Source organism: Sprattus sprattus (assembly GCF_963457725.1).
Source record: "Sprattus sprattus genome assembly, chromosome: 1".
NCBI classification, from domain to species: Eukaryota; Metazoa; Chordata; class Actinopteri; order Clupeiformes; family Clupeidae; genus Sprattus; species Sprattus sprattus.
This window is the reverse complement of record NC_137920.1, coordinates 41,422,669-41,450,556: the sequence shown is the minus strand read 5'-3', so window position 1 is coordinate 41,450,556 and position 27,888 is coordinate 41,422,669. Positions and strand designations below refer to the sequence as shown.

Genomic DNA, 27,888 nt, shown 5'->3' with positions numbered 1-27,888 from the left:
CTCACCATTAGTGAATTTCTTCCACAAGGCTAGAGACGAACTATTGTCCGCAATTTTTTTTCACCGTTTCATTTGTTTCTCAACGTTTGTAAATCTTAGTTGTGAAGTTGCCTCCAGTGTCAGTTTTTCACCGACAGGTGGAGATCACTTGCATATTGTGAACATTGTCATGTGGACGGTACGAGGGTACCCACCCACGGATCTATTCGATTGATGGTGCTTTGCATGCATGGAATCTGAGCAAGGGGAGTTCCACCAGCGAGAGAGCCGGCGCGTGATGAGAAAGCCCTGTACATATTTCCAAGTAGACTAGGCCAGACCATGAAGGTGGTAGCAGACAGGAGCTCATGTCCTGCGGATAATTACAGCAGCCAACCCTGGGCGTAAGCTCACTGAATCTGCAGCCGGGATGGCTCATGGTCGAAGAGGTCTCGTCGCCCCACAGAATACTTTTCTAGAAAATATTGTTAGGCGATCGAACGGTAAGAAAAGCTGTGATATGTTTCTGAATTAAACTATTAACGACTATTCAAATGGATACTGGAATGCACAATAGCGCACAGGTGTGCCTTCTACAAAAATATGCAATTTGCCTTATTGTCTTTTTGCTTTAAATATCCATTCATACTTGCCATGCCTGTTATACACTGTAAACATCTCAATGCCGCAGTGGGCATTTGCCCTTGAGAACGCAATGGCACAACACAGTTATCCCAATGATTATAGTGGTTATAGGTAAATCGTAAAAAGTAATACTGTTCAATGTATTATAAATGCATGACAGTTGGCTGAAATGACAGCAACATTATACAGGAATCGTTCAGCTAGCTAGTTAGATAATGAAGCGATTATGTTGAAAACATTTAAAGCGCTGTAGCCTATCCATTTTGGATACGGCTCGGTGGTACAGATAACGCGTCTGTGGCTTTAGTTTGAGTTTGTCTCTAATTTAGTCTACGTGATTTAACCATATTTCTTTTCAACTTTTCAGTTTGGACATTATCTCATAGACAGACAGGTATAATTTATTGTTTTGAAGTGGTGTCATTGTCTTGCGTGCACCCTCCATTTACTTGTAATATCTTGTGTTTGCTTTCCCCCGTTTTCCAGATATGTTTTGTGAATTCATCTTACCGATAGAACTCCATTCTCCACTGTACTCCCCTCCCCTCATCAGCCTATATCCTTCTGTTTTACGTTTGATTTTACAGGCGAGCAAAGTGATCACAAACGTTTTATCGTGATAGTTTAAATGACAAACTACCATGGGCTATTGGGTGGATTTCTATACTGTGCCCACATCAGCTGGTCTCTCTGTTCCGTTAAGCATTTGGTTTTGTCATCTTCAGTCACATTACGTAGTTTTGATCCAGTTTTCAAAGGTATTTTAAGATGCTCTCAATTCTGGGTCAGGTCTAGGTCAGACCAATTTGCGGTTGTTCTACGCGGATTTAGAAAAGTTCTGTGACTTTTGTTCATCAAGTCAAGTGTTGCAGACATTTAAATAACACTGTTGATTGTTTCAACAACTGTTTTCGTTTTAGTTGTAACCTTATCTCTCTTTTATTGACTGATCTCCCAACAGACACTAATTTTGTCCTGGGCAATGCTCAGATAGTGGACTGGCCGATTGTGTACAGTAATGATGGATTTTGCAAACTGTCTGGTTATCATCGTGCCGAGGTTATGCAGAAGAGCAGCACCTGCAGGTATTTTTTGAACTTGGAGTTTCTTATTGCCAATTTTACTAAATTAAACCATAAAATCCTCTATTTTCTCCACTCTCCACATGCTCTTATGTATTACCACAAGTGAAAAAGTTAGGAAGTCATGTGATTCTGACCATAACTGATTCATACCAGGAATACCTAACAACATAATTCATGCTTTTAAAATGGCAAGCTGGACTGCTTTAATGCTCTCCTGTGTGGCATTTCCTAGAAATAACTCAAAAACATACATGCATGATATGTTTCAATGTACGTTCATTATATTTTGAAAGCAATTTATAAATTGTGCTCTTTGCTTTTGTTTTAACTCCTGAGCAGTATTTAAGGTATTGAGATTAGTTATTAAGCCCTGCTTAAAGTATTTAAAAGGTATTTCTTGGGTTACCTCAGTTCACTCAGTTGTTAAATAACCATGATGACTTATTCTGTGGTAAACCTGGTCAAAGGTAGAATACATTCAGGTTAGAGGCAGGCAGAACTTGATGAATTAACAAGTACACCTGAAAACCATCTCTATAGCATGAGTCCACCCAGTTTAGAGCTTGAACAGTGCACAACACTCATTGATTTACCCTGTCAAATTTCTACTAGCACCAAATATGGAAAGGCTTTGTGGAAGGTGTCAGATGTGTGGCTGACAGATAATTCGGCCTACAGAAAACATTGTTCATGTGTCACATTCAATAGGACACTGTTCATGTTTGTATCACATGTCCAGACCAATGTGACCGCACTTACCATTTTAAACCTCTGACTTCAATGCTTTAGTGTAACCAACTGCATTTATGTTCTTTACAGTAAATGTAATATGCATGAAATTACAGTATATTTTGCCAATCGAACAATGGAAATTTAAGCTATGTGCTTGCACTTGAACACATAGACACTTTATATTACACAAGTGTTGATGTGTAGCAATATGCCAATATTTTCAACCATCCTGGGACATCCTTTTCAAACCAAAACAACTCTGTAACCTGTGTGCTTTATTCTTCTCAGCTTCATGAGCGGAGAGCTCACAGACAAGGAGACATGCGAGAAGGTTCGGGAGACACTTGAGAATTATGAAGCGAACTCCTTTGAGATTCTTATGTATAAGAAGAACAGTGAGTGTCATGTGCATTAACACACTACCTTTCATTTCACAAAGTGCATTAGGTCCAAAAAAACAAAGATGCCTTGGTATTAAAAAAACCTCTGATTCTAGGGATGCCAGTGTGGTTCTTTGTGAAGATCGCCCCGATTCGTAACGAACAAGACAAAGTAGTGCTGTTCCTATGTACCTTCAATGACATTACAGCGTTCAAGCAACCTATTGAAGATGAATCATTAAAAGGTTTGTGAATATGCCTTCAGAGATGCTCATTTCTTCATAAACAAGATTCATCAAGTAATGTTCTGTCAATGACAATAAGGGACAACTGGGTTTCATTATGAGTTGGGGTGCATGGTCTCCTTTTCATAAGTCAATCTATCCCTTCATCTACTCACTAGAAACTCTCCTTCCCACCCTTCACTCCCTACGCTCCCCTCTTTAAGTACTGTCCTCTTATCTGGAGCAGGTTGGGGGAAGTTTGCCCGTCTGACCCGAGCTCTGACCAGCAGCCGGGGCGTACTTCAGCAGCTGGCTCCCGCGGTCCAACAAGGCGAGAATGTCCATAAACACTCACGTCTAGCAGAGGTAGAGTTTGTTTTGTTAAGTCAAGTTAATAAACACTCACGTCTGGCAGAGGTAGAGTTTGTTATGTTAAGTCAAGTTAATAAACACTCACGTCTGGCAGAGGTAGAGTTTGTCATGCCAAGTCAAATGTCCATAAACACTCACGTCTGGCAGAGGTAGTGTTCGTTATGCCAAGTCAATTCACACCATGCATAGTTTGTTTACAGAGGGATGAAATTACGGTAACTCAGTAATATGGTGTAATGGTACGAAGTTATATATGATGCAACAGCTCAAGACATGGCGAGGGTGGAAATACAAAGGCTGCAGGTGGCCAAGGTTACTGCTGCTATGTAAAATAACTATATTAACAGTGAAAAAACAACAAAATGTTTATAACTATATTAAATATGAGAGTATTAGTATTACAGTAGATTAAATAATGGCTGTAATAATAATAATAACAACACCAGTGGTTGAGAGGGGGAATGGATAGGTGTCGATCCAGTGGCTGTCCTGTGGGTAGTTACAGTGCGCGAGTGAAAGTTAATCAGCTGAGGAGTTACATACGATATGTCCACTTTGGCAGATTGAAGACAGGCTGCCGCATTCTGGATCATCTGCTACCACACATGCAGGCAGTCCTACTTGAATAGCATTTTGATAGTCTAGTACATTAAGGAGCAGGGCCTTGCAGAAGGAATTGTGTAGCATGTTGTGTGAGATAGGGTTTGATCTTCCAAATATTATTGTGTACTGACAAGAACTTGAGACAGAAGCCACATGCTCATAAAAACTTAAGTAAGTCATGAAATATCCCTCATCAAACTGAAATATCACTGAGGCATGCTGAGATTCAAGTCTAAATTGTGCAGTCATGTGGGGGGAAGAACAAGAGAAGCTGAGTGTAATCTGCATTATAGTGGAAGGAGGACCCATGGGAGCAGATCATCTCACCTAATGAAGTGGTGTAGATAGAACATAGGAGGGGTCCAAGTACTGGGCCTTGAGGTATACCAGCGGCGAGGTATACAGTTCAGTAAACAAATACAATACAAATGTACACTATAACAGTAGGGGGGACTATAGATGGCAAACATTATATATTTGGCAGAGCAAAATAACAGTAGACAACATTATAGGTCTCAGTACAGTCGATGTTTCAACCTGACTAAAGTAACGGACATCAACGATGTAGCAGCAAGGCAGTACTATAAAGTGCAGGAGCAGATATAGATGCCTGCCTATGGGTAAAATAAGGGTACACTTTAGTGTAGATGCCTGCCTATGGGTAAAATAGGGGTACACTTTAGTATAGATGCCTGCCAATGGGTAAAAGAGGGGTACACTTTAGTTTAGATGCCTGCCTATGGGTAAAAGAGGGGTACACTTAAGTATGTTGTGAACTGGGGCTTAATCTGGTCAGGTGGTGTTGGTGTCTTTGAAGGCACATTCCTGGACAAATATGTCTGCAAGAGAGGGGGGAGAAACAATGATTAAATAATCCGCTGCCCTCACTATCCTCTGTATGGTATTCCCCAGTCTTGCAGTACCTCTGTTATACAGTAATGCAGTATGCAATAGATAGTAGGTGGTCAGTAGATAGTATGCAGTACATAGTAGGTGATCAGTATGCAGTAGATAGTAGTCAGGAGGGGTAGGGAAGGTTTGCTCTTTATAACCTCTGTGAAAAATAGAGACGGCCATTTGACCATGGCATGTGTGCATGGCAGAAGTGCAGTGGAGTCGAGTTACCACAGCTCCTTAAATCAACAATCAACTCATTTGTCTTTTCCACACTCAGAGACAGATTGTTGTTTTGGCTCCTGAACACATGCTGTAGCCTAAGGGGGTGCCGGTGCGAGGTATGCCGGGGCTGTGTGTGTGTGTGTGTGTGTGTGTGTGTGTGTGTGTGTGTGTGTGTGTGTGTGTGTGTGTGTGTGTGTGTGTGTGTGTGTGTGGTTGTGTTTGTGTGTGTGTGGTTGTGGTTGTGTGTGTGTGTGCATGCGTGCGTGTGTGTGTGCGTGTGTGTGTTTCAATGACACAATTTAGCAAGGTAGTGTCCTTCAAAACACTTACGCAACTCAGATGGCATTCTGTTCCTGCCTGATATATTATGAGCACATAAACACCAATGGGCCTTGTTGCTCAGTCAAATGAATAGAAGTTGTCTGTAGTTAATGTAGGAGTACCAGTATCAAGAGCAATGTCAAGTCAACATGCGGATTAGACAATTAAAAAAAGGAATGTAGTTAAATGATACTTTGCCTCATGCCTTCTCTCCACCCTTTCTCCCTTTTTGTCCTCCTTTACTTTTGTGTCAAACCTCTCCCTCCTGTCCTCTAATCTCTTTTTCTCTCCAACCCCCTTCATCCTCTCTTCATCTCTCCTTTCCTCAGGTTCTGCAGCTGGGTTCTGAGATTCTTCCCCAGTACAAGCAGGAGACACCCAAGACCCCTCCTCACATCATCCTCCATTACTGTGCCTTCAAGACCACCTGGGACTGGGTCATCCTCATCCTCACCTTCTACACGGCCATCATGGTGCCCTACAACGTCTCCTTTAAGACCAAGCAGAACAATGTGGCCTGGCTGGTGGTGGACAGCATTGTGGACGTCATCTTCCTGGTGGACATCGTGCTGAACTTCCACACCACGTTTGTGGGCCCAGGAGGGGAGGTGATATCAGACCCAAAGCTCATCCGTATGAACTATGTGAAGACCTGGTTTGTCATCGACCTGTTGTCCTGTTTACCTTACGATGTCATCAATGCCTTTGAGAATGTAGACGAGGTGGGTGTGTGTTTTTTCCCACTTTAAGTATTTTAAAGGACCATAAAAATAGACTATTTCTGTGGAATGCAACACATCTTATATTATGTTGGATTTGTAACGCTGTATGCATAGTATAGTACATAGTGAAATCCATGTACATGCAGCTATAAATGTTGTAGTTCCACATGGATTTCCTTAATTCAGCCTCTTTCAATTTCACCAGTGGAGCATCAACACAACTTGGCCTTAGCTAAACTGGCTAGAATATGTTTCCACAGCCCAGTTGTTACTTTCACTGTGGTCATAGTTTGGCAACTGGTAGGCGGGGAGTGCCTGTCTGTATTAAGTAGGACTACCACTGAGAAAGTATTGACGGGTGTCTTTGGTGATGACGAAGAGGACATACTGTCTTTGAAATTGTTTAGAAAAAAGTTTAGAAAATATGCTGCATTTGGTGCCCTTATCTTCTCAACATTCAATAGGGCTGATTATGAACTCACTTGGCTTTTCGATCATTGCCATTGCATTGTTGCATTGCAGATGATACCCTGCCACCCCCAAGGAAGGTCAATATTCAGGGTTCCCACGGGTCATGGAATTTCTGGAATATCATGGAATTTCATAAAAGTTTTTCCACACCTGGAAAGTCATGGAATTTTACCATTTTGCATGCACAGTCCTGGAATATCATGGAATTTTCTAAACAGTTGTGTCGAAGCAAAACTCGTGTGCATTTTGTTGCTTAACTTTTTAGTTTTGTGTACAACTTTGTTTCATACGCTTTGCAAATCTGACGGAATATGCACAGTAATGTTAGTGGTCTGATGAACATCAATTTAAAAGTTGATGTTAGCAAACCACCAATCATGGACTGTTGTCTTTTTTAGCCAGCTATACGGTCTGGTGTTTAGCCAGCTATACGGTCTGGTGTGTTCATGAACGCTTCGACAGTGCTTCAGTGGTGACGTTGGTGGTGTCAGTCACACATATTGGCATTGGTTTTGTTTGGCAAATCTCAAATTTCAGCCAAGAAGGGTGGTTGTTTTTGACATTTACAGTTAAGTTTTACATATCTGGTTGTGTAAAGCTTCGTATAGACAAAGAACAGCTCTAGGGGTGAATATAATCTTCAGTTTTCACACTTTTAAAAACTTTTTAACATTTCTTTTTACGGAAGTGGTCATGGAAATTCTGTTTTTTGGGTCTGGAAAGTCATGGAAAATCATGGAATTTTATATTTGTCTTCGAGTGAGAACCCTGAATATTTAGCTTAACCTATCAAAAATGGACTTCTGGTTATCCTGGCCAATCCCCCTCTTCCATACAGCATTAGTCTCATGCTTGGCTCCAACAATATATGTGAGAAATCTGAGTCAGGATTAAGAGAGATCCACACTGCTATTACTCTGCAGCTGGGAATCTGAATCTGAACATTGCTCATGGTCCCTTGGCGCTAGAATAAGTTACCCAACCACATTTCTTGTACAGTTGACAGTAATTTAAAGTTCAGTGCACTAAAATAAAGCGGCGTCCATTATGTAATTTGAAATTTTACTCCTAAACTATGCCCCCAGCTCAATATGAATCCAGTGGAAAATGTTCAGGCCACAAAGAAAAGCCTGATGGTGGGTTTGGCAGGGGGGGTTCAGTCTGAATCAGCAGCTGATAGAAACTGTGGTTTTTAAATGTGGAGCTTCTAAAGGCCAATAACTGGTGCTCCTGGGGATGTGTGTCAGTCCAGGGAGGCAGCTGAGAGTGACCCAGCTGTTGTAGGAGATAAAGCTCAGACTCTTACTGACTGCTGAGGGGAGTATGAATAACATCTAGAAGGTTCTAATTGTTGAAGGTCTATAGGAAAGGTGTTTAGGATAGGTCTATAGGACAGGTGTTTAGGATAGGTCTATAGGATAGGTGTTTATGATAGGTAATTTGTTCAGCTTTCCTTCTTCACTGTATCTGCAGACACATTGATTTCAAATTACACAGATTTTTAAGGCCAAGATGCAATGAATTTCACCCACATTTGGCTACATATGAAATACAGGAAGTCCTATATGCACATTAGTAACGCACACATTTTGGCAGAAGCCATTGACATACATTATATGATGGCTTGAAGAATATTTTAGACATTCAAGTCACTGTGCTTTATTTTGTGAAGACACTTCACTCAAACTAACATGCTTTTCCAGTTCTCCTCCGTGTCCTTACACTTCATAAATAATCTTGCCTTTCTCTCTGCCTCTGTAATGTTGAATTTTGTGTGTATCACCCCAAACTAGCCCCCACAGAGATGTATGAATACATCACATAATGCCAACTCATCCCACCAATCCTTTATCTATTCCTGGCGTACTAATAGATAAATGATCATGTGACAGATTTCTGACTGCACTTTAGGAATCAATCATTACTTCCACTCTCCTCTATTCTAAATAATGCGATAAATAAATATTCACAAATCAGACTGAAACCCAGTCAGCCATCATCATCACTGGCTATTCTTACACATTTCATCAGCTGCTTTGCTCTCTCTCTCTGTCTTCCGGGTGTGCGGGTGCAATGCCAGTGCAAAGAGGGGAAAGGGAGTTGATTTGAACACTTTGTTGCCTCCAAGGGCCTGGCATGTCAACATGAGTTATCCAGCTCATGAGTTTGTGTTTGTGTGTTTGTGTTTGTGTTTGTGTCTGTTTGACCATGCAGTAGAAGCTCTGCCCTCTAAGTGTTGCCATAGCGCTGTTGTCACATTGCACAGAGAGGGTAGAACATCTGAGCCGGAAGAACACGCTGTGGTAAACATGCCTTGTGATTTGTTTTGGGTTCGGTAAACACAGTGTTTAGGTGCCCACGAGGAGATAGTGAGCTTGAAATCTGCAGGTGTAGTGAAGACATTCTTAGTTTGTGTTCAAAGTTCAAAAAGGTATTCAGAGATAATTTTTCTGACATTCTTCAAAGTATTCTTTGGTGACATACTCACAGAATTACAGAGCATTAAAACATTCTGTCTTAATCTTAAAAGAACACTGATATTCTTGGTAAAATAGACCATATTCAGACAAATAATTTCCTTTCCCTCATATTCTCTCCTTCATGTCTATGATGTGTAATTTGTCACAATAACCAACGTGGCTCTTTCTTTCTTGTCCCGTCTGCTGTTTTATGGTGCTCTCCCACGTTGACTACCATCTGAAGGGCATCAGCAGTCTCTTCAGCTCCCTGAAGGTGGTCCGTCTGCTGCGGCTGGGCCGTGTGGCGCGCAAGCTGGACCACTACATTGAGTACGGCGCCGCCGTGTTGGTGCTGCTGGTGTGTGTCTTTGGGTTGGCTTCCCACTGGCTGGCATGCATCTGGTACAGCATTGGCGACTATGAGGTCATCGACGAGGACGCCAACCGGGTGCGGACGGATAGCTGGTTGTACCTCCTGAGCGAAACGATGGGCACGCCGTACCGCTTCAACGCCAGTGGCACAGGGAAGTGGGAGGGCGGCCCCAGCAAGGACTCGGTGTACATCACCTCCCTCTACTTCACCATGACCAGCCTGACCAGCATCGGCTTTGGCAACATCGCTCCCACAACAGACGGAGAGAAGACCTTTGCCGTAGCCATGATGATGATTGGATGTAAGTTTGAACAGAATTAAAATCTATATAAAGTATGTATGTATGTGGGTGTAAGTGTTCCCCTTACCCCAGTTCTCCAGCTTGTGCCCTGTGAATAGACATTAGATAAACACATCTAATTTCTTTTAATACTTGCAGAATGAGGAGAGAGGACCTGAGAGATACGGAGATACTCAAATACCCTACACAGACATATTTTTAATTGGAATGTGTGGCATATGCCCCACAGGCTAAATTGCTCCCTCTCATCTGTCAAACTACACCTGACAACTTCAGGACAAAGCACTCTTTCATTATTGAAGATAAATGAAGGTCAACTAGACAGAAATCATCATTGTGCTTCAATTTTCATAAAACATGTCAAATTGAGCAATAATTCAAACAACAACAAAAACACATCAGTAGGATGTGAACATCAACATATCACAGCACTGAGTAGGGCAATATCCGTCACATCATGATTCAAGAGCATTGAGTAGGGCAATATCATCACATCATGATTTAACAGCATTGAGTAGGGCAATATCATCACATCATGATTTCTAATAGCATTGACAGGGTATCCTAGTTTAATGTTGTCTGTCAGGAGGTAGTGGCTGACAACTCTTAAAAGGGACAGTGACACTATAACACTAACAAATAGTTGTTGTTGTGATTTTGTTTTTCAATATTGGGGACAGTACATTAGTGAAGACGGTGAGTATAAAGTAAGACATGGGTCTTTACATGATTAGATGGACTTAGCTTTCTCATTCCACCACAGAATTACCACAAAAGAAAAATGGCTGAACTGCGATCTTTTGCTGTTGGCAGTGCCGATTGTCATTCAGAGAAAATTTGTTTATCAAGGTGTAGAATAGACTTGAATTATGGAATTATGAAGACTTGAATTAAATATGGGCAGCCACTGGGAGTCAGTGGAGAGTAATATTGTTGCAGCAAACGTAATAAAAGTTTATCTAAAGATAAAGTGAACTGGTAGTCCTTTGAGAAATGGTGCTGGCTAGTCATATGTGATGTTTAAAAGTGCTTTTGCAGGTAAGAGTTGTTTAAAATTGGACTTGGATAAGAAAAAGAAGATTTAAGAAAAAAAATGATTGATTTCACAAAGTGTTACAAAAATTAAATTACCAGTTGTCACTACTATAAATCATGCCTCGTAATGACACTGCTTGGGTGTGACTGACCAATGAAACAGACTTCTGAATGATGGAAATAAAATGTGTCCTGTATACGTCATAGGAGGAAAGCTCTAACAGCTGGTGTTATCTGGATAACCAGTAACACACATTTTATTCAAAATTAGGTCTTGTTTCTTTTTCTGATTAAAAATACACTATGAACTATAGTGTAATAGTATCATATGAAGCTTGCCAATGAACTCAATCCATCTGATTCTGTATGTGTGTTTAGTTGTGAGTGAGCTGTATTGAGTTCATCTGCTCGTTATGTGGTGTGGCGTTGCTGGCCCTGAGGGTGATTTCTGTGTGCACTCACTGCTGGATGACGCTGATGTGGGTTGGCAGGGCAGGCAAGGCTGACGAGGCTCTGACCAGAGGACTTTTGTGCCACCATCTGAGGTGCTAGACACTGAAGCTAAGACAGGTGTGTGTGTGTGTGTGTTGGTGTTTCTGTGTGTCTGTGTGTGTATAGGACAGACTGGACAGACGTGTGTGTATGAGTGTATGTTAGTGACTGGCAGACAGAAGAAGGCATTATCAAGTGTGGGGTTGAATGTATCGACAAGTGTAAATACACACACACACACACACACACACACACACACACACACACACACACACACACACACACACACACACACACACACATCTTTACAATGTACAATTTGTGATGTTTCCTTGGAAGTCCAGCTGTATTGTGACCTGCTTGACCAGCTTTGGCTCCTCTGCAACAGTCTATGGATGCGCCGCCCCCTTTGCCAAACATCCTGGTGTTCACCAGAGTGAAAGTTCTCTCCTCATGGAATATGTCATATCCTGTTTCCTTTCACTAAGTCCATCATGGTCCAGTGTGTGTTTGCGCTTAGCGCATGCTTTTGAGATTGGGATTCAAGGAGCTGCTTAGAGCCATTTGATCACTGTCCTTTGAAATCAAATACAATGTACCATGAGTAGTATTTGACTGCCACTGTAATGTTGAAGGACACGGTTATATTGAGCAGCACAGATCCAAATCATACATTAGGACACTGGAATGTTTCTATGGTAACCACTCACCCAGAGGCCCTTGGTGATGTTCTCAAAACAAGTTATTTTTGCAGATATAAGTATTTGCACATGCTGTGATGTGTAAAAAAAAACACTGTTTTATGCCTGTGGTCAGTGGGTTAGTATTGAGTACGCTGTGTGAAGATTACTGGAGTCAGTGGGTTAGTATTGAGTACGCTGTGTGAAGATTACTGGAGTCAGTGGGTTAGTATTGAGTACGCTGTGTGAAGATCACTGGAGTCAGGGGGTTAGTATTGAGAACGCTGTGTGAAGAGCACTGTTTTATGCCTGGATTCAGGGGGTTAGTATTGAGTACGCTGTGCAGCGTCTGACCCTTGTTTTAAGATCTTATGTGCACAAGAATCACGTAAGACAATAAGTCTCTGTAAATAAACATCAGAGAGATTCATACGCACCACATGTGAGGTACTGTATGTCCTTGAATGTCTAGCGTGTGTCAGTGACAGGGGCACTGCTAAGAATTCTGGGCCCCTGACAGAATCTTCAGTAAGGCCCGCCGGTGAGATTTACAGGTTCAGATTATAAGGTTTCTGAGGGCCTGTAGTAAGGATGGTGGATCTTCAGATTTGGAATACCCTTTATCCTTATAGAAGTCTGCTTAATCAACATTTTATAGCCTGTTAGTTGTATCGTGGTTATAACCAAATATCCATATAAGGAAATTGCATTAAAAAAAAAAACAAGGCATGGCGGGCCAAACAGACATAGATACTGCCTGTGGTGTTAGTCTCCTATCTCCTGTATGATGGATTATACAGGTGTCTTTTTATTTTGTCAATTAATTCAAACACATATGGTGTTGATGTGGTGTGACTCTTGTAGGCAATCTACAGGTTTTAAATATGTCCCGTAAGCACAGGGTGGTTGGGTGGAGGTGCTTCTTGCTGTTCACACTGTGCCCTGTTGATTCTGTAAAGATTATTAATAATAATAATAATAATAATTCATTATTTAATTTCTTTCTTTTCTTTAAGACTTGGCCATTTTTGAGGTGGATTCCATGGGGGAAGACCCTATGCAATGTGAAACACACATCAGTCCTGTCCTGGTCACCACTAATCAGGGACAGAGATTTGACCCTTATGTCAACCATATCACATTGAGTCTTATGTCAACCATATCACATTGAGTCTTATGTCAACCATGTCAGGAAAAAAAATTACAAATAAATCCAGGGAGGTTCACAAATATGCAGCTTTGGAAATGCTTGTTTGTAAGTCTGTAAATAAATGTAACAGCTTTAACATTTGTAAATCGAGTGATATTTGTGAATTTTTAATCGAACTCCATAGCACTCGCACCACAACAACATGGCATTTAGTTTTACGTGACAGGATGGCGTAATGTTGAATAAACCGTGGTTAATGCAGGAGTGCGGTCAATACAGGGGTTTGTTTTATTCATTTACATAAAATACTGTAATGTGTTTATGATACGGTGTGGTTAATAACCTGGAAAAAACGGTAAAGAAATGTATTTGAAAACCTGAAACCAGGAAACAAGACCCTTGGAATGCTCAGTGTACATTGAGATTTTGGCAACAAAAACAATATATATAATCATGAGCAGTGTTAATCATGAGCAGTGTTTATCATGAGCCGTGTTTATCATGAGCAGTGTTAATCATGAGCAGTGTTAATCATGAGCAGTGTTAATCATGAGCAGTGTTAATCATGAGTTAGTGTTTATCATGAGCCGTGTTAATCATGAGCAGTGTTAATCATGAGTTAGTGTTAATCATGAGCCGTGTTAATCATGAGCCGTGTTAATCATGAGCAGTGTTAATCATGAGCAGTGTTAATCATGAGTTAGTGTTTATCATGAGCAGTGTTAATCATGAGCAGTGTTAATCACGAGCAGTGTTAATCATGAGTTAGTGTTAATCATGAGCAGTGTTAATCATGAGCAGTGTTGATCATGAGCAGTGTTAATCATGAGCAGTGTTAATCATGAGTTAGTGTTTATCATGAGCAGTGTTAATCATGAGCAGTGTTAATCATGAGCAGTGTTAATCATGAGTTAGTGTTTATCATGAGCCGTGTTAATCATGAGCAGTGTTAATCATGAGCAGTGTTAATCATGAGTTAGTGTTTATCATGAGCCGTGTTAATCATGAGCAGTGTTAATCATGAGCAGTGTTAATCATGAGTTAGTGTTAATCATGAGCAGTGTTAATCATGAGCAGTGTTAATCATGAGTTAGTGTTTATCATGAGCAGTGTTAATCATGAGCAGTGTTAATCACGAGCAGTGTTAATCATGAGTTAGTGTTAATCATGAGCAGTGTTAATCATGAGCAGTGTTGATCATGAGCAGTGTTAATCATGAGCAGTGTTAATCATGAGTTAGTGTTTATCATGAGCAGTGTTAATCATGAGCAGTGTTAATCATGAGCAGTGTTAATCATGAGTTAGTGTTTATCATGAGCCGTGTTAATCATGAGCAGTGTTAATCATGAGCAGTGTTAATCATGAGTTAGTGTTTATCATGAGCCGTGTTAATCATGAGCAGTGTTAATCATGAGCAGTGTTAATCATGAGTTAGTGTTTATCATGAGCCGTGTTAATCATGAGCAGTGTTAATCATGAGCAGTGTTAATCATGAGTTAGTGTTAATCATGAGCCGTGTTAATCATGAGCAGTGTTAATCATGAGCAGTGTTAATCATGAGTTAGTATTAATCATGAGCAGTGTTAATCATGAGCAGTGTTAATCATGAGCAGTGTTAATCATGAGTTAGTGTTTATCATGAGCAGTGTTAATCATGAGCAGTGTTAATCACCTTGGTTTGGTGCTAATCCAGCCTTCTTGCTCCTTTCCCCCTCAGCTCTTTTGTACGCCACCATCTTTGGTAATGTCACCACCATCTTCCAGCAGATGTATGCCAACACCAACAGGTACCATGAGATGCTGAACAGTGTCCGGGACTTCCTGCAGCTCTACCAGGTCCCTAAGGGCCTAAGTGAGAGAGTGATGGACTACATAGTATCCACTTGGTCCATGTCGCGGGGCATTGATACAGAGAAGGCACGTGGCATCATTGGACTTGGACTGTTTTCACGATGCTGATTGAAATGATGAACTAGTCTTTATTAGATACAGTATAGTGTTTATGTGTTCATCATATATCTTTATTAGATGCAGTATAGTCTTTCAGTGTTCATCATATATCTTTATTAGATACTGTATAGTGTTTCAGTGTCCATCTTTATTAGATACAGTATAGTGTTTCAGCGTGTTTATGGGTGTTCTGACCTGACTGTGGGTCTTCTACTGTTGCCCTGTAGGTGCTGCAGATCTGCCCCAAGGACATGCGGGCAGACATTTGTGTCCACTTGAACCGGAAGGTTTTTAAAGAACACCCTGCCTTCCGTCTGGCCAGTGATGGTTGTCTTCGTGCTCTCGCCATGGAGTTTCAGACCAGCCACAGCGCCCCTGGTGACCTCATCTATCACGCTGGCGAGAGCGTGGACAGTCTTTGCTTTGTGGTATCGGGGTCGTTAGAGGTTATCCAAGATGATGAGGTCGTGGCCATCTTGGGTGAGTTTTATATGTTCTTTAATAGAGAATACAGGTGCATGAATGTTGATTTGAGTGTGAATTTCTAAAGCTAGGAGAATTATGAGTGTTTTCCTTGCTTGCTTACACAGGGTTTTTGAAACTAGGTCTAATTTTTTCAAAACGTTTCACATGAAATGCAAAAGCACCTCATATCTCCTGCACGATGGAGATGCAAAACTAAATCATCCATTTTCAAAATCAAATTTTTCTGTCAAATGACAAACACAGCTATTCATGTGGTTAGACTTTTTTGATCAATGAATACACACCAGTGTGACGAATTTAAAACACTTCCATCTTTGTTAGGCCCTTTGAGGTTAAGTTACCTGCGTACACAAAATATTTACATGTGTACCATTTCTAAAAACTTGTCAGGAAATCAGCAAAGCAGCTAAATCCCTCACCAAATCTGCCAGATAATTCTTAGCCTTTTCAATTTCATAAAACACTACACACAAAAATTAAAATTGGTTAAACATTGTAAAATGTTGGCCTGGACAAATGATAAATACCTCTCTTTATGAGCTGTGGCGCTAGAGGAAGTTTCTGGATATCTAGTTATTAAAATTAGAGATACCTATAGGATAGTTTGTCTCATGGCTGACTCATGAGGTTTAAAGGACAGGTAGAGACGAACATCGTCAGCATAGAAATCAATATATATTATGCCATCCAAGGACAAGAGGACAAAAAGATAATGTGTCCTAGAATGCATCCCAGAGGATCACCACAGTGAACAGGAGAAGCAGAGGACTCTAATTACAAACTTGCACTACAAAATGTCGATAACGAATAAACAAAATACATATCCCACCAGCATCATCACTCTGGCAGACCTTCAGAAGAATCGTTTCAATGCTCTGGTGCTGCCTGAAACCTGATGGAAATTGTTCAGAAATGTCTGCTTGCATAGAGCATATACAGCCGCGGAAAAAATTAAGAGACCACTTCAAAATTATCAGTTTCTCTGGTTTTACTATTTATTGGTATGTGTTAAAGTAAAATGTACATTTTTGTTTTATTCTATAACCTACTGGCAACATTCCTACCAAATTTCAAATAAAAATATTGTCATTTAGATCATTTATTTGCAGAAAAATGACAATTGGTCAAAATAGCAAAAAAGATGCAGTGTCTTCAGATCTCGAATAATGCAAAGAAAACAAGCTCATATTCATTTTTAAACTACACAATACTAATGCTTTAACTTAGAAAGAGTTCAGAAATCAATATTTGGTGGAATAACCTTGATTTAAAATCACAACTTTCATGTGTCTTGGCATGCTCTCCACCAGTCTTTCACATTGCCGTTGGGTGACTTTATGCTACTCCTGGCGCAAGAATTCAAGCAGCTCGGCTTCTTTTCATGGCTTGTGACCATCCATCTTCCTCTTGATCACATTTCAGAGTTTTTTTTATGGGATTCAGGTCTCGAAATTGGGCTGGCCATGACAGGGTCCTGATCTGGTGATACTCCATCCACACCTTTACTGGCCTGGCTGTGTGGCATGGAGCATTGCCCTGCTGGAAAAAACACTTCTCAGAGTTGGGGAACATTGTCAGAGCAAAAGGAAGCAAGTTCTTCTTCCGGGACAACGTTGTACTTTGCCTGGCTGAGGTTTGTAAAAGACCATAAGGATTGAACCAAAGCCGACTGGAAGGTCTCCTAGTTCGTCTTCTCTGATGAGTCCAATTTCACAGTAGGTGCAAGACTCTGTGGCTTGTAGGCCTCTCCAGGTCTCCCTCTAACCATCAGACGACCATGTGTTGGGCAAAGCTGAAAATTGGACTCATCAGAGAAGACGAACTAGGAGACCCTCCAGTCGGCTTTGGTTCAATCCTTATGGTCTTTTACAAACCTCAGCCAGGCAAAGTACAACGTTGTCCCGGAAGAAAATGCCACACAGCCAGGCCAGTAAAGGTGTGGATGGAGTATCACCAGATCAGGACCCGGTCATGGCCAGCCCAATTTCGAGACCTGAATCCCATAAAAAAAACTCTGAAATGTGATCAAGAGGAAGATGGATGGTCACAAGCCATGAAAAGAAGCCGAGCTGCTTGAATTCTTGCGCCAGGAGTAGCATAAAGTCACCCAACGGCAATGTGAAAGACTGGTGGAGAGCATGCCAAGACACATGAAAGTTGCGATTTTAAATCAAGGTTATTCCACCAAATATTGATTTCTGAACTCTTCCTAAGATAAAGCATTAGTATTGTGTAGTTTAAAAATGAATATGAGCTTGTTTTCTTTGCATTATTCGAGATCTGAAGACATTGCATCTTTTTTGCTATTTTGACCAATTGTCATTTTTCTGCAAATAAATTATCTAAATGACAATATTTTTATTTGAAATTTAGTAGGAATGTTGCCAGTAGGTTATAGAATAAAGCTAAAATGTACATTTTACTTTAACACATACCAATAAATAGTAAAACCAGAGAAACTGATAATTTTGAAGTGGTCTCTTAATTTTTTCCGCGGCTGTATATAGTTTCATCAAAGTCATCAGGAACACAGTCAGTGAAGATTGAGGTATTTATTAAGTCTAACAAGTCAAGGGTGATAGGGTCAATTAGGTCTCTTAGGGCCTGATTTACTAATATGCGAGCGCTGCTTAATCTGCGTTCGCATATTAACGCAGTGTTTTTGCGCATTTTCCGTGGTATTTATCAAGCCAGATCTGCGCTGGGCAAACTGTGCTTACTCCGCCCTTTAAAGAGCCTGATTTACTAAGATTGATTTGCGAACGCATCTTAATCTGCGCCTTTGCCAGGCGCACATTAACGCACGGTGATTCCCCGCATTTTCCGTGATATTTATCAAGACAGATACGCGCTGGGCAATCATTATTTAGCGCACCGTTAAAAGACTGGAGAACTTGCTAGCAAGTTACTGCCACCATGGAGATTTGAGGAAGAATAAACTAAGGTTCAGCGAATAGATAGCGAGATAGATATATTGGTTCACGTTCGCTCAATCACTGAACCTGATTCAATGGGTTATATTGTTGTTTTGCCCGCCATCACCTACAGCAAGATGTTTAAAAGAACACGATTATAAATAATATGCTATTGGTGGCATTAATGCATAAACTGTCTATTATAACAATATAGATGTGTACATGGCGAGATTAATACGTTCTACAAGGGACATGGGTTCACTACAATACATCCCCACTGAAACAAATACATGTACCAAGTAGCCAGGCCTCTCCAAAATCACTGTTGCTCAATCATGGATAGATGGCACTATTCCGGAAGATAAAACTGTCATGGACAGACCACTACTACGTAAGTAATGGTCATGTTGGCCTCACATATGACCTGGACATTCATTGAATATGTGTGCTTTCTGTTTCGGTAAACGTGTTCGTGGATTGAAGGTGGGACTGTTTGCATGTGGGTGCGATCAATTTCTCCAATTACGTTCGGAAAGTTTAATTTCATATATATGAATATATGAATTATACGAGTTGAAAAAAATATTTCTGTTCGCTGCCTCTGTCTATGTCTTTGCCTTGCTGCTGCCATATCAACGTTTTCAGACTCAGTGGAAATGCGCTTCCTGGTTAAGACGTGCTTTTATGAGGCGGAGAATTAGCCTGCAAATCAGAGATGTGCGCTCGCCGGGCAGTTTAGTAAATACCACGCAGTTCATCATTAGGCGCACTCCTCCCATTAAATAGCGCTACACGCCTACGTTACCACCCACGTTTCCGAACCATCCCACCTGTTTGTAGGTACACACCCTCAAAGCGTTAATATGCGACTCTACTCAAATGCGCCCCCCGTTTTATGTTTACGACCGCTATTTTACGCCAGAAATGGGCGCAATCCTGTTAGTAAATCAGGCCCTTAGTGTTTACAATATCCTAGAGGATTTTGCTCTGTATAAAAGCATGAGACAGGAGCCACCAGAGCAGAGGTTTGAGATTGATAGATAGATAGATACTTTATTAATTAAGAAATTAGGTCCTTATGTAAAGACTGTAAGCCAAGGGAACTGCCATCACCTGGCTTTTTTATTGGATCAAATAGAGTTATAATGACGTGTGTTAATAATATTGGATCAAACAAAGTTATAATGATGTGTGTTAATAATATTGAATCAAACAGAGTTATAATGACGTGTGTTAATAATATTGGAGAAATCTCCTGATCCTGTGTCTTTAATAATAAAATATTTATATAATATTTTGCACTGAATACTGTATGCTTTTAGTTTCAGCACCGGTGTTATGGTTGATGCAGCTTTTAAATTTGAAGAAAGCAGCACAATAGGAAATTCAACCAAGCTGTGGTATAAAGTATATTATAGTATGGTTTCTCGCCCCCAGACATCGATGTATACATCTTATCTCAAAAGCGTTGCCAAAAATGCTTCATCATACTACAGCATATACATAAATCCCAAAGAAACACGTCAGTTGTGCCTCGCAGTCTGATGAACTCAATATCCCAGACATCCCAATGTAAATTAAAAAGAAACTTTTCACTCTGGATATGCTCATAAATGTCTTTTTCTTTCAATAAATAGGACTTGTAAAATGGTGGTTAACCCAGATGGTTATATTTCATTTTTAAACAGCAAAAACTGTTTGGTGAAATGTTGACACCAAAACAACAGTACTATTTACAAACATACAGGGATGCACCAGACGAAGAATGTTTAGAATTTTTAGAGCATTTCAATTTACTGGCGATGATGATAAAGACAGTGATGATGCAAGACGAGAAGAATGATGCAGATACCCAGAGTGTTGTACATCCACAGACCTCTTAGCAAGATCCTAGGTCTGATACATCCAGGTTCATGGAGACATGAAGAGTTGATGAGAATCAAATATTTATGTTCTCTTGCTCCAAAGCTCAAGAGTAACACAGCTGTTGGCTTTTGCCACGTAATGGTCTTTGGCAGGCATGTGTTTGGGACTGAAAACTGAGTGTTAATATTTAATGTCGTATTAGGGACTGCATTTAGAACTTTCATGTTTCAGTGATTTGAGGAGCAAATTAGTTTTTCCATTACACATGCACATCTGTTCATTCACACAAACACACACACACACCACACACCCTTTGGCTGATGAATTTGTTAAATAAACCCTCTTCTTCCTGGCAGATCTGTGGAATTACATCATCATATGTAAAAGGTTTAGGCTGTTGGTGATCAGTGTCGGTACATTGGGTACCAGCCTCACATGGGCACCAGAATAATGAAGGTACCTTACCTTGTGACGGGTGCTGTATAAATGTGGGTGCGATAAACAGTAAATCCGTGTTCATGAGGGCCACCGAGTCTACATAAGAGGGCCACCAAGATAACATAAGAGGGCCACCGAGTCTACATAAGAGGGCCACGCTCCATGTTAACGCCTCAAAAACTAGGGAAATAGTCGTGGACTTGAGAAGGAGGCCTAACACCAAAGCCTTAGTTAATATATTTGACCAGCCCATAACCCTTACAGACTTCTTAACATTTTTGGCTCTTACAACAGCCAAAACATGAAATGGGATATTTACCCCACCCACCTTATCAAAAAAGCCCAACAAAGACTGTATTTCCCCAAACAACTGAAAAAGTTTTATGTAAACAAACACCTTTTGGTGCACTTCTAGAAAGCGGTCATAGAAAGTATCATCACCGCATCAATCACTGTCTGGTATGGAAGTTCTGACAGTCGCATTAAGAAGAAACTCAAGCGAGTGGACACCAAAGCCTCCAACATGATTGGTTGTGACCTTCCATCAGTCCTCTCCTTGTTTGCAGCTTAAATCATGTAAAGAATATAATCAAAGACGACTCCCATCCAAGCCATGACTTTTTTGAACTTCTGCCATCTGTAGTTTCAAGTTGTTATTATTGCAAATGCATGGATTTCTGTTTTATTCACTCAGGCTTGTGTTCCTCTTTTCAGGAAAAGGTGATGTTTTTGGGGATGTGTTCTGGAAGGAGCTGACTCTGGCCCAGTCCTGTGCGAATGTGCGCGCACTCACATACTGTGACCTCCATATCATAAAACGGGATGCACTGCAGAAGGTTCTAGAGTTCTACACGGCTTTTTCAAACCACTTTGCACGCAACCTGCATCTGACCTACAACCTAAGGAAGAGGGTGAGCTTTTAATATCTCCTTTTGGTGTGGATTTGGAACTGCACACATACAGTACATCATCCATTTTGTGTAGTATCTAAGTTCTAAACTTATCTTTTGTATCTGATCAAAACTCCTCAGATTTTTCACCTTTGCATTCATTGAGTAACAACAGCTGAGGTCAGCACAAATCCATTAGGAAATACCCTGTCAACATTTACTGTGACATTCGTTTTCATGACTCAGACACTGGCAGACATTATTTTATGCTTACCAAAAATCACTTATTCCATATCAATGAAAATATGCTGCATATCCATAATAAACCAGACAGAAAAGAGCTGGGTTTTATGACTCACGTACTTGAGTTAATCACTGTGGGGCCTCCACGGGTGTGGCTTGTCCTATTTTGGGGGAGTGCTGGCAGCTCTGCAATCGGCCAGTCTGATGAGAGCATAATAACAAATATCACACACAAATATCACACACACATATCACACACAAATATCACACACAAATATCACACACACACATCACACACAAATATCATGCCTCAGCTCATCTGAATGTCATTCTGTGTGACTATGAAAAGGTGAGGAGATAAAGATGGAGAGGTAGACTAACAGGCCAACAAGAGAAGATGTGATGGCTGTTGATAAAACAGGAAGTACATGAGACATTGCAGAAGCTTTCAACCGATAGTTTTTAACATTTAAAGACTATTTGATCAAATATTTAAATGGGCTCCTGAAAAGTGAAGTACAATCAAATGCAAAGCATTTATGCCAGTAGATTTGTGGTCATTACAATTTGTGAGATACTATGTGCCAACCTGTTTTGTTTAGTTTATTCCTTTATCAATTAAATGTGCTTTGCTTATTAAATTATTGATGAACAGACATTCTGCGGCTATTTTTATACTTGAGGGGATCCTTTAGACCCCCTTATGAAGACTTTTCCTCCTTCTTCAGAGATGTCTAGTGGCATCCATTCTGGGCTCAAAATTCAGCAATGCAGGAGAAATGTATATAAGTAATTTATATGTCAGTAATATATACGGTATATATATATATATAACACTTCTGAGATGAGCAGCCTTGTAAGTTGCGGCATTGACAACCTTTTCGGCCTTATTATAGAGCTGGAACGACTTTACTATGACGGTGAATTTAAGTTTACATTAAAGTTTATGGTTTTATCCAAAGAAACCTAATCAAAATAGTTGAACAATAACTGTATTGAGATAACTACAACAATAATAAAAATATTAAACTGTTGTGACTTATGTTATATATTCTATGCCTACACTGTTCTATAGGCAAACATGTTAGCAAGAAAAAGGAAGTGTGTATTGACCTTCATTGTGACCCTGAACCAGTAAGGGACATTAATATTGATTCTTTTAGGTGTGAGGTGTGAGCAAGTTCATTCCCTCATCTACTTAACGTTTCTTGAAAAAGATTAACTAGTATTCCACCCTGCTATGGATTGGGAGGTTTAGGGGGCTGGTGGCATCCGGATAAAGGGGTGTGCAGTGGGTAAACCTCACTCGCTGACACCATAAGAGGCATGCTACCTCCAAATGATTGCACCCATGGGTTTAAGCCTCGTTACTATGTTGTCTCATTTGTCAGATTTCCTAAATATTCAATTCAGCCCTGATAAACACTCTCCATGTCATCAGCTCTGATAAACAGATAGATACATAATGTTTGCTAATAAATCAAATTAAATCCATGAAAACAGAAAATCCTGACCATGACCCACATACAGCGTTGTATTATTTTGATTTGCATATTGTCCTAATTGAATGTCACAGGCCCTTCCTAAATATCATTTTTGTGTGTGTTTTATTTCAATTATACTATATGAATAAGATTATATATTATTTTATATTATATTAAATATTGGAAACCACAGCTATCCAAACAGCTAACCTTCTTTATTTCAAATGTAGAAGCATATTTTTAGGTTTGAAGTTCATGAAATAAAAGGTTTTCTGCTTGTATGCTCTGCTTTTCACTTGAACAGAAGTGCTATTTTGCTCAGGGGTGCTCAAACGGTCTGTGCACATTTTCATTATCAAAACAAATTCGAGAAGGAAATTGTTTGTAAATGTGAATTTACAGAAATCGCAAAATAGAACACATATTTTAAATTGCACCTACAATTAAATAAATCAGTGAGAAAAATTCCAGGAACATCTTACAGACTGTTGCTTGTCATCAGATAAATCATCACTTCCACGAATGTGTGGTGAAGAGACTATAGACATACTATACTGACATAGGCTATTATTGCTTTAGAGCCCTACGGCAACAGTAGTTTTGCAAAGGCTCAAGAGTGTAAGCCAACATCATCCATCTAACACTCTTAGAATTGGAGGGGGCCAGTGCTGAGGTAATGATGAATGAATCTGAATCAGAATCAGTATCAGAAAGGTTTTTACTGCCAAGTGGGTTTTCACCTACCAGGAATTTTTTGTGGGACGTTGGTCCAAACAATAAACATACACAATAAACAATACACATATTAAGTTATTATACACATATTAAGTTATTAATCATAGGACAAACTAAATATAAAATATATTTAAAAATGTACAGAATATGTTAAATGGAAAATGCAGGACTAGTGTGCAATTAAGAGTTCAGGATTAGTCCGTGTTGGGGGGCTGGGGTCCAAGGCCTTGTTAATGCTACAGCCAATCTTCTCCTTCTCCGCTGAACGAATGACACGCTGCAGTCTGCCTTTGTCCTTGGCAGTGGCAGCAGCGTACCAGATGGTGATGGAGGAGGTGAGGATGGACTCAATGATGGAGGTGTAAAAGTTCAACATCATTGCCTTTGGCAGGTTGAATTTCTTCAGCTGCCGCAGGAAGTACATCCTCTGATGTGCCTTTTTGGTGAGGGAGATGATGTTTAGCTCCCACTTGAGGTCCTGGGAGATGATGGTGCCCAGGAAGCGGATGGACTCAACACTGTCAACTGGCTCGTCTCTCAGGGTGATGGGGGTGGGTGAGGCTGGGTTCTTCCTGAAATTTTCTATCATCTCCAATGTTTTCAGCGCATTGAGCTCCAGATTGTTCTGTCCACACCAGGTCACCAGATGGTCAATCCCCCACCTGTAGGCAGACTCATCCCCACCAGAGATGAGCCCAATGAGGGTGGTGTCGTCCGCGAACTTGAGGAGCTTGACAGACTGGTGACTGGAGGTGCAGCTGTGTTGACATGAGAGACGTGTCAAGCTAAACTAGTATACTTTGGAGACACAAATGTGCATGTAGCATTGTTACACAAATGTAAACATAATGGAGTATTCTTAAGCCCTTGAGACTTCCTTCATCATCTGCAACAGTGCTGACCACCTCCTGGTCCATGCGTGCGTCAGGTAGTGTGCTTGTTTTAAAGAATCCAGGCGTGCGTCAGGTAATGTGCTTGTTTTAAAGAATCCAAGCATGCGTCAGGTAGTGTGCTTGTCTTAAAGAATACAAGCGTGCGTCAGGTAATGTGCTTGTCTTAAAGAATCCAAGCGTGCGTCAGGTAGTGTGCTTGTTTTAAAGAATCCAAGCGTGCGTCAGGTAGTGTGCTTGTCTTAAAGAATCCAAGCGTGCATCAGGTAGTGTGCTTGTCTTAAAGAATCCAAGCGTGCGTCAGGTAGTGTGCTTGTTTTAAAGAATCCAAGCGTGCGTCAGGTAGTGTGCTTGTCTTAAAGAATCCAAGCGTGCGTCAGGTAGTGTGCTTGTTTTAAAGAATCCAAGCGTGCGTCAGGTAGTGTGCTTGTTTTAAAGAATCCAAGCGTGCGTCAGGTAGTGTGCTTGTTTTAAAGAATCCAAGCTCGGCACAGCATCTCCTCTTCCTTAGGGCAGAAATTTAGTTTTGAACTAATAGTCTCAGCTATTCCAACTGATGCTCTAGCCTCTTGAGCCATTGTAGAACTACTGCTGCGGTAGGGCTCCAAAGCAATCATAGCCTATGCTAGTATAGTATGCCTATGGCCTCTTCACCATACTTCCTAGGGGCTGATGGCTTATCCGATGACAAATTCCACAGCAGAAGTCTGTAGCCAAGTCATACATTGTATTATCTATTGAGCCTAACCCATCATTTCATTATGGATTGTAGCTGCAATTTCAAATATGTGTTCTATTTTATAATTACTATAATCAAACTCACAATTACAAGCAAAACAACAGGTCGTTTTTTTTGTTTTCTAGTATTGGTTTTGAAAATGAAACAACTAGTGACCAAAAGTACATGTGTATAACCTTGCATCTAATTGTTCAATGAATGCATCTAGACATTTTCTTTCCCTTGTTTTGCTGTTTATAATTATTTATATTTTTTGGTATACATTATTTATTTGTTTGTTTGTTTTTAATGGTTGTGAATATTGTTTTTAGTTCAGTACAGCACTTTGATTCAATGGCTGTTGTTTTCAAAGGTGGTTTATTAATACTTCTTACATCCTCAGTGCTCCTAAAACACAACAGTAGCCATACCTTCAAACAGTGATATGGGCAGACTTGGGTTGATTAGCCACTACAGTGCAAATGATTGTATGAGTGCAAAAAGTACAGTAAAAAATTAGTATTCTAACATCAGCAATTCTTTTTCAATGATCTTGACCTATTGGACTCAGTTGAAAAGTTTATATGGGGTCTTGCTTTTCTGCAGATTGTTTTCCGGAAAATCAGTGATGTGAGGGAAGAGGAAGAGGAGAGGCTGAAAAGGAAGGATGACGCTCCATTGAATTTCCCTCCAGACCACCCAGTGCGGCTTCTGTTTCGACGCTTCAAACAGCAGAGGGATGCTCGACTGGCAGCCGAGAGGGCCAGGCAGGCCATCCTGGAGGGGAAGGACGTCGAGAAGGGCTTCATTCACTCAGAGCAGACCACATTGCACTGTGAAGTCCTTCCAGCCACAAGCATTATCACTGTCACGGAGAGCTCCACCCCCATTACATCATCATCCACCTCCTCCTCCTCTACCAGACACACCGGTCGTGCCAAACTAGACGCACCCTACGGCACGCCAGATGGTGTAAAGTCAGCAGAGCTGCTCAAGGGCCGGGGGTGGGGCCGGTTTAAGGAAGCGCCAGGAAAGCGAGAGCACCCCCAGCATGCCTGGGTCACTGTGGCTAAAGCAGAGTCCATGGAGACACTGCCAGACAGGACAAAGGCGCATGATGAAGTCATCTTGCTCAAGAAAACAGATTCATGTGATAGTGGCATCACTAAGAGTGACCTCCGACTGGATGTTGGGGAAGGGGTGACTCAGACACCTCAGGACTGCAGTCCAGTGCAGGCAGCAGGGGCAGTGGGGGCAGGGGAGGGCGAGCGACTGTTCCAGATGACGGCGGAGCAGCTGGACGTGCAGACTGCTCTGCTGGAGCTGCGGCAGGAGCTGCGGGGAGAAATGCGTGCGTTCAGCATTCGCATTACTGCGCTGGAGGGACACCTGGCTGAGATGCTGCGGCTCCTGCGGCTCAGGACCAGTTCAGCCTCCACCACCTCACACCTCCACCCCTCACAACAGGCAGACCAGGACGACACACTGTCATGAGGATGTGGATGTGGACCAGTTCAGCCTCCATCATCTCACACCTCCACCCCTCACAACAGGCAGACCAGGACGACACACTGTCATAAGGATGTGGATGGCTGGACGCTTTCAAGTTTTGATGTCTGCTTTGTGTTTAGTCTTGACATCTTGATCAGGGTGTGTTTGTGTGAGTGAGTGTGTGTGTGTGTGTGTGTGTGTCTGTGTGTGTGTCTGTGTGTGTGTGTGTGTGTGTCTGTGTGCGTGTGTGTGTGTGTGTCTCTATGTGTCTCTGTGTGTGTGTGTGTGTGTGTGTGTGTGTGTGTGTGTGTGTGTGTGTGTGTGTCTGTGTCTGTGTGTGTGTGTGTGTGTGTGTCTGTGTGTGTGTCTGTGTGTGTGTCTGTGTGTGTGTGTGTGTGTGTGTGTGTGTGTGTTAGTGTGTGAAGGGGGGCAGGGGTTGTGGTTGTGTTACGGGGGCTGAAAGTGTGTGTGGGGGATGAATACCATACTATAACGTGAAACATGATTAAAGCGACATTTTGCAGGTTTTACCGTTTGGTGCATGTTTCAGTGAAGGCGAGATAACTACACCCTACTAACTACCTAGACCTTTCCCTAGTTTTGTGCTCTAGCTTGGAAACCCTGTGAAACTGTGAGAAC

The 27,888-nt window shown here is 41.1% G+C and overlaps 1 protein-coding gene across 1 annotated transcript; it reads left to right on the top strand.

Moving 5' to 3' along the window:
* Positions 1–409: 409 nt before the first annotated feature.
* Positions 410–27,252, top strand: kcnh1b (potassium voltage-gated channel, subfamily H (eag-related), member 1b; the record flags this gene model as incomplete). The annotated part of the gene is made up of 12 exons (XM_080844327.1): positions 410–482; positions 992–1,018; positions 1,586–1,709; positions 2,730–2,836; positions 2,938–3,066; positions 3,293–3,411; positions 5,790–6,182; positions 9,357–9,786; positions 14,861–15,060; positions 15,321–15,573; positions 21,513–21,709; positions 26,365–27,252. The coding sequence occupies 12 exons, from the start codon at positions 410–412 to the stop codon at positions 27,250–27,252; spliced, it is 2,940 nt and encodes a 979-aa protein (XP_080700453.1).
* Between the last annotated feature and the right edge of the window lie 636 nt (positions 27,253–27,888).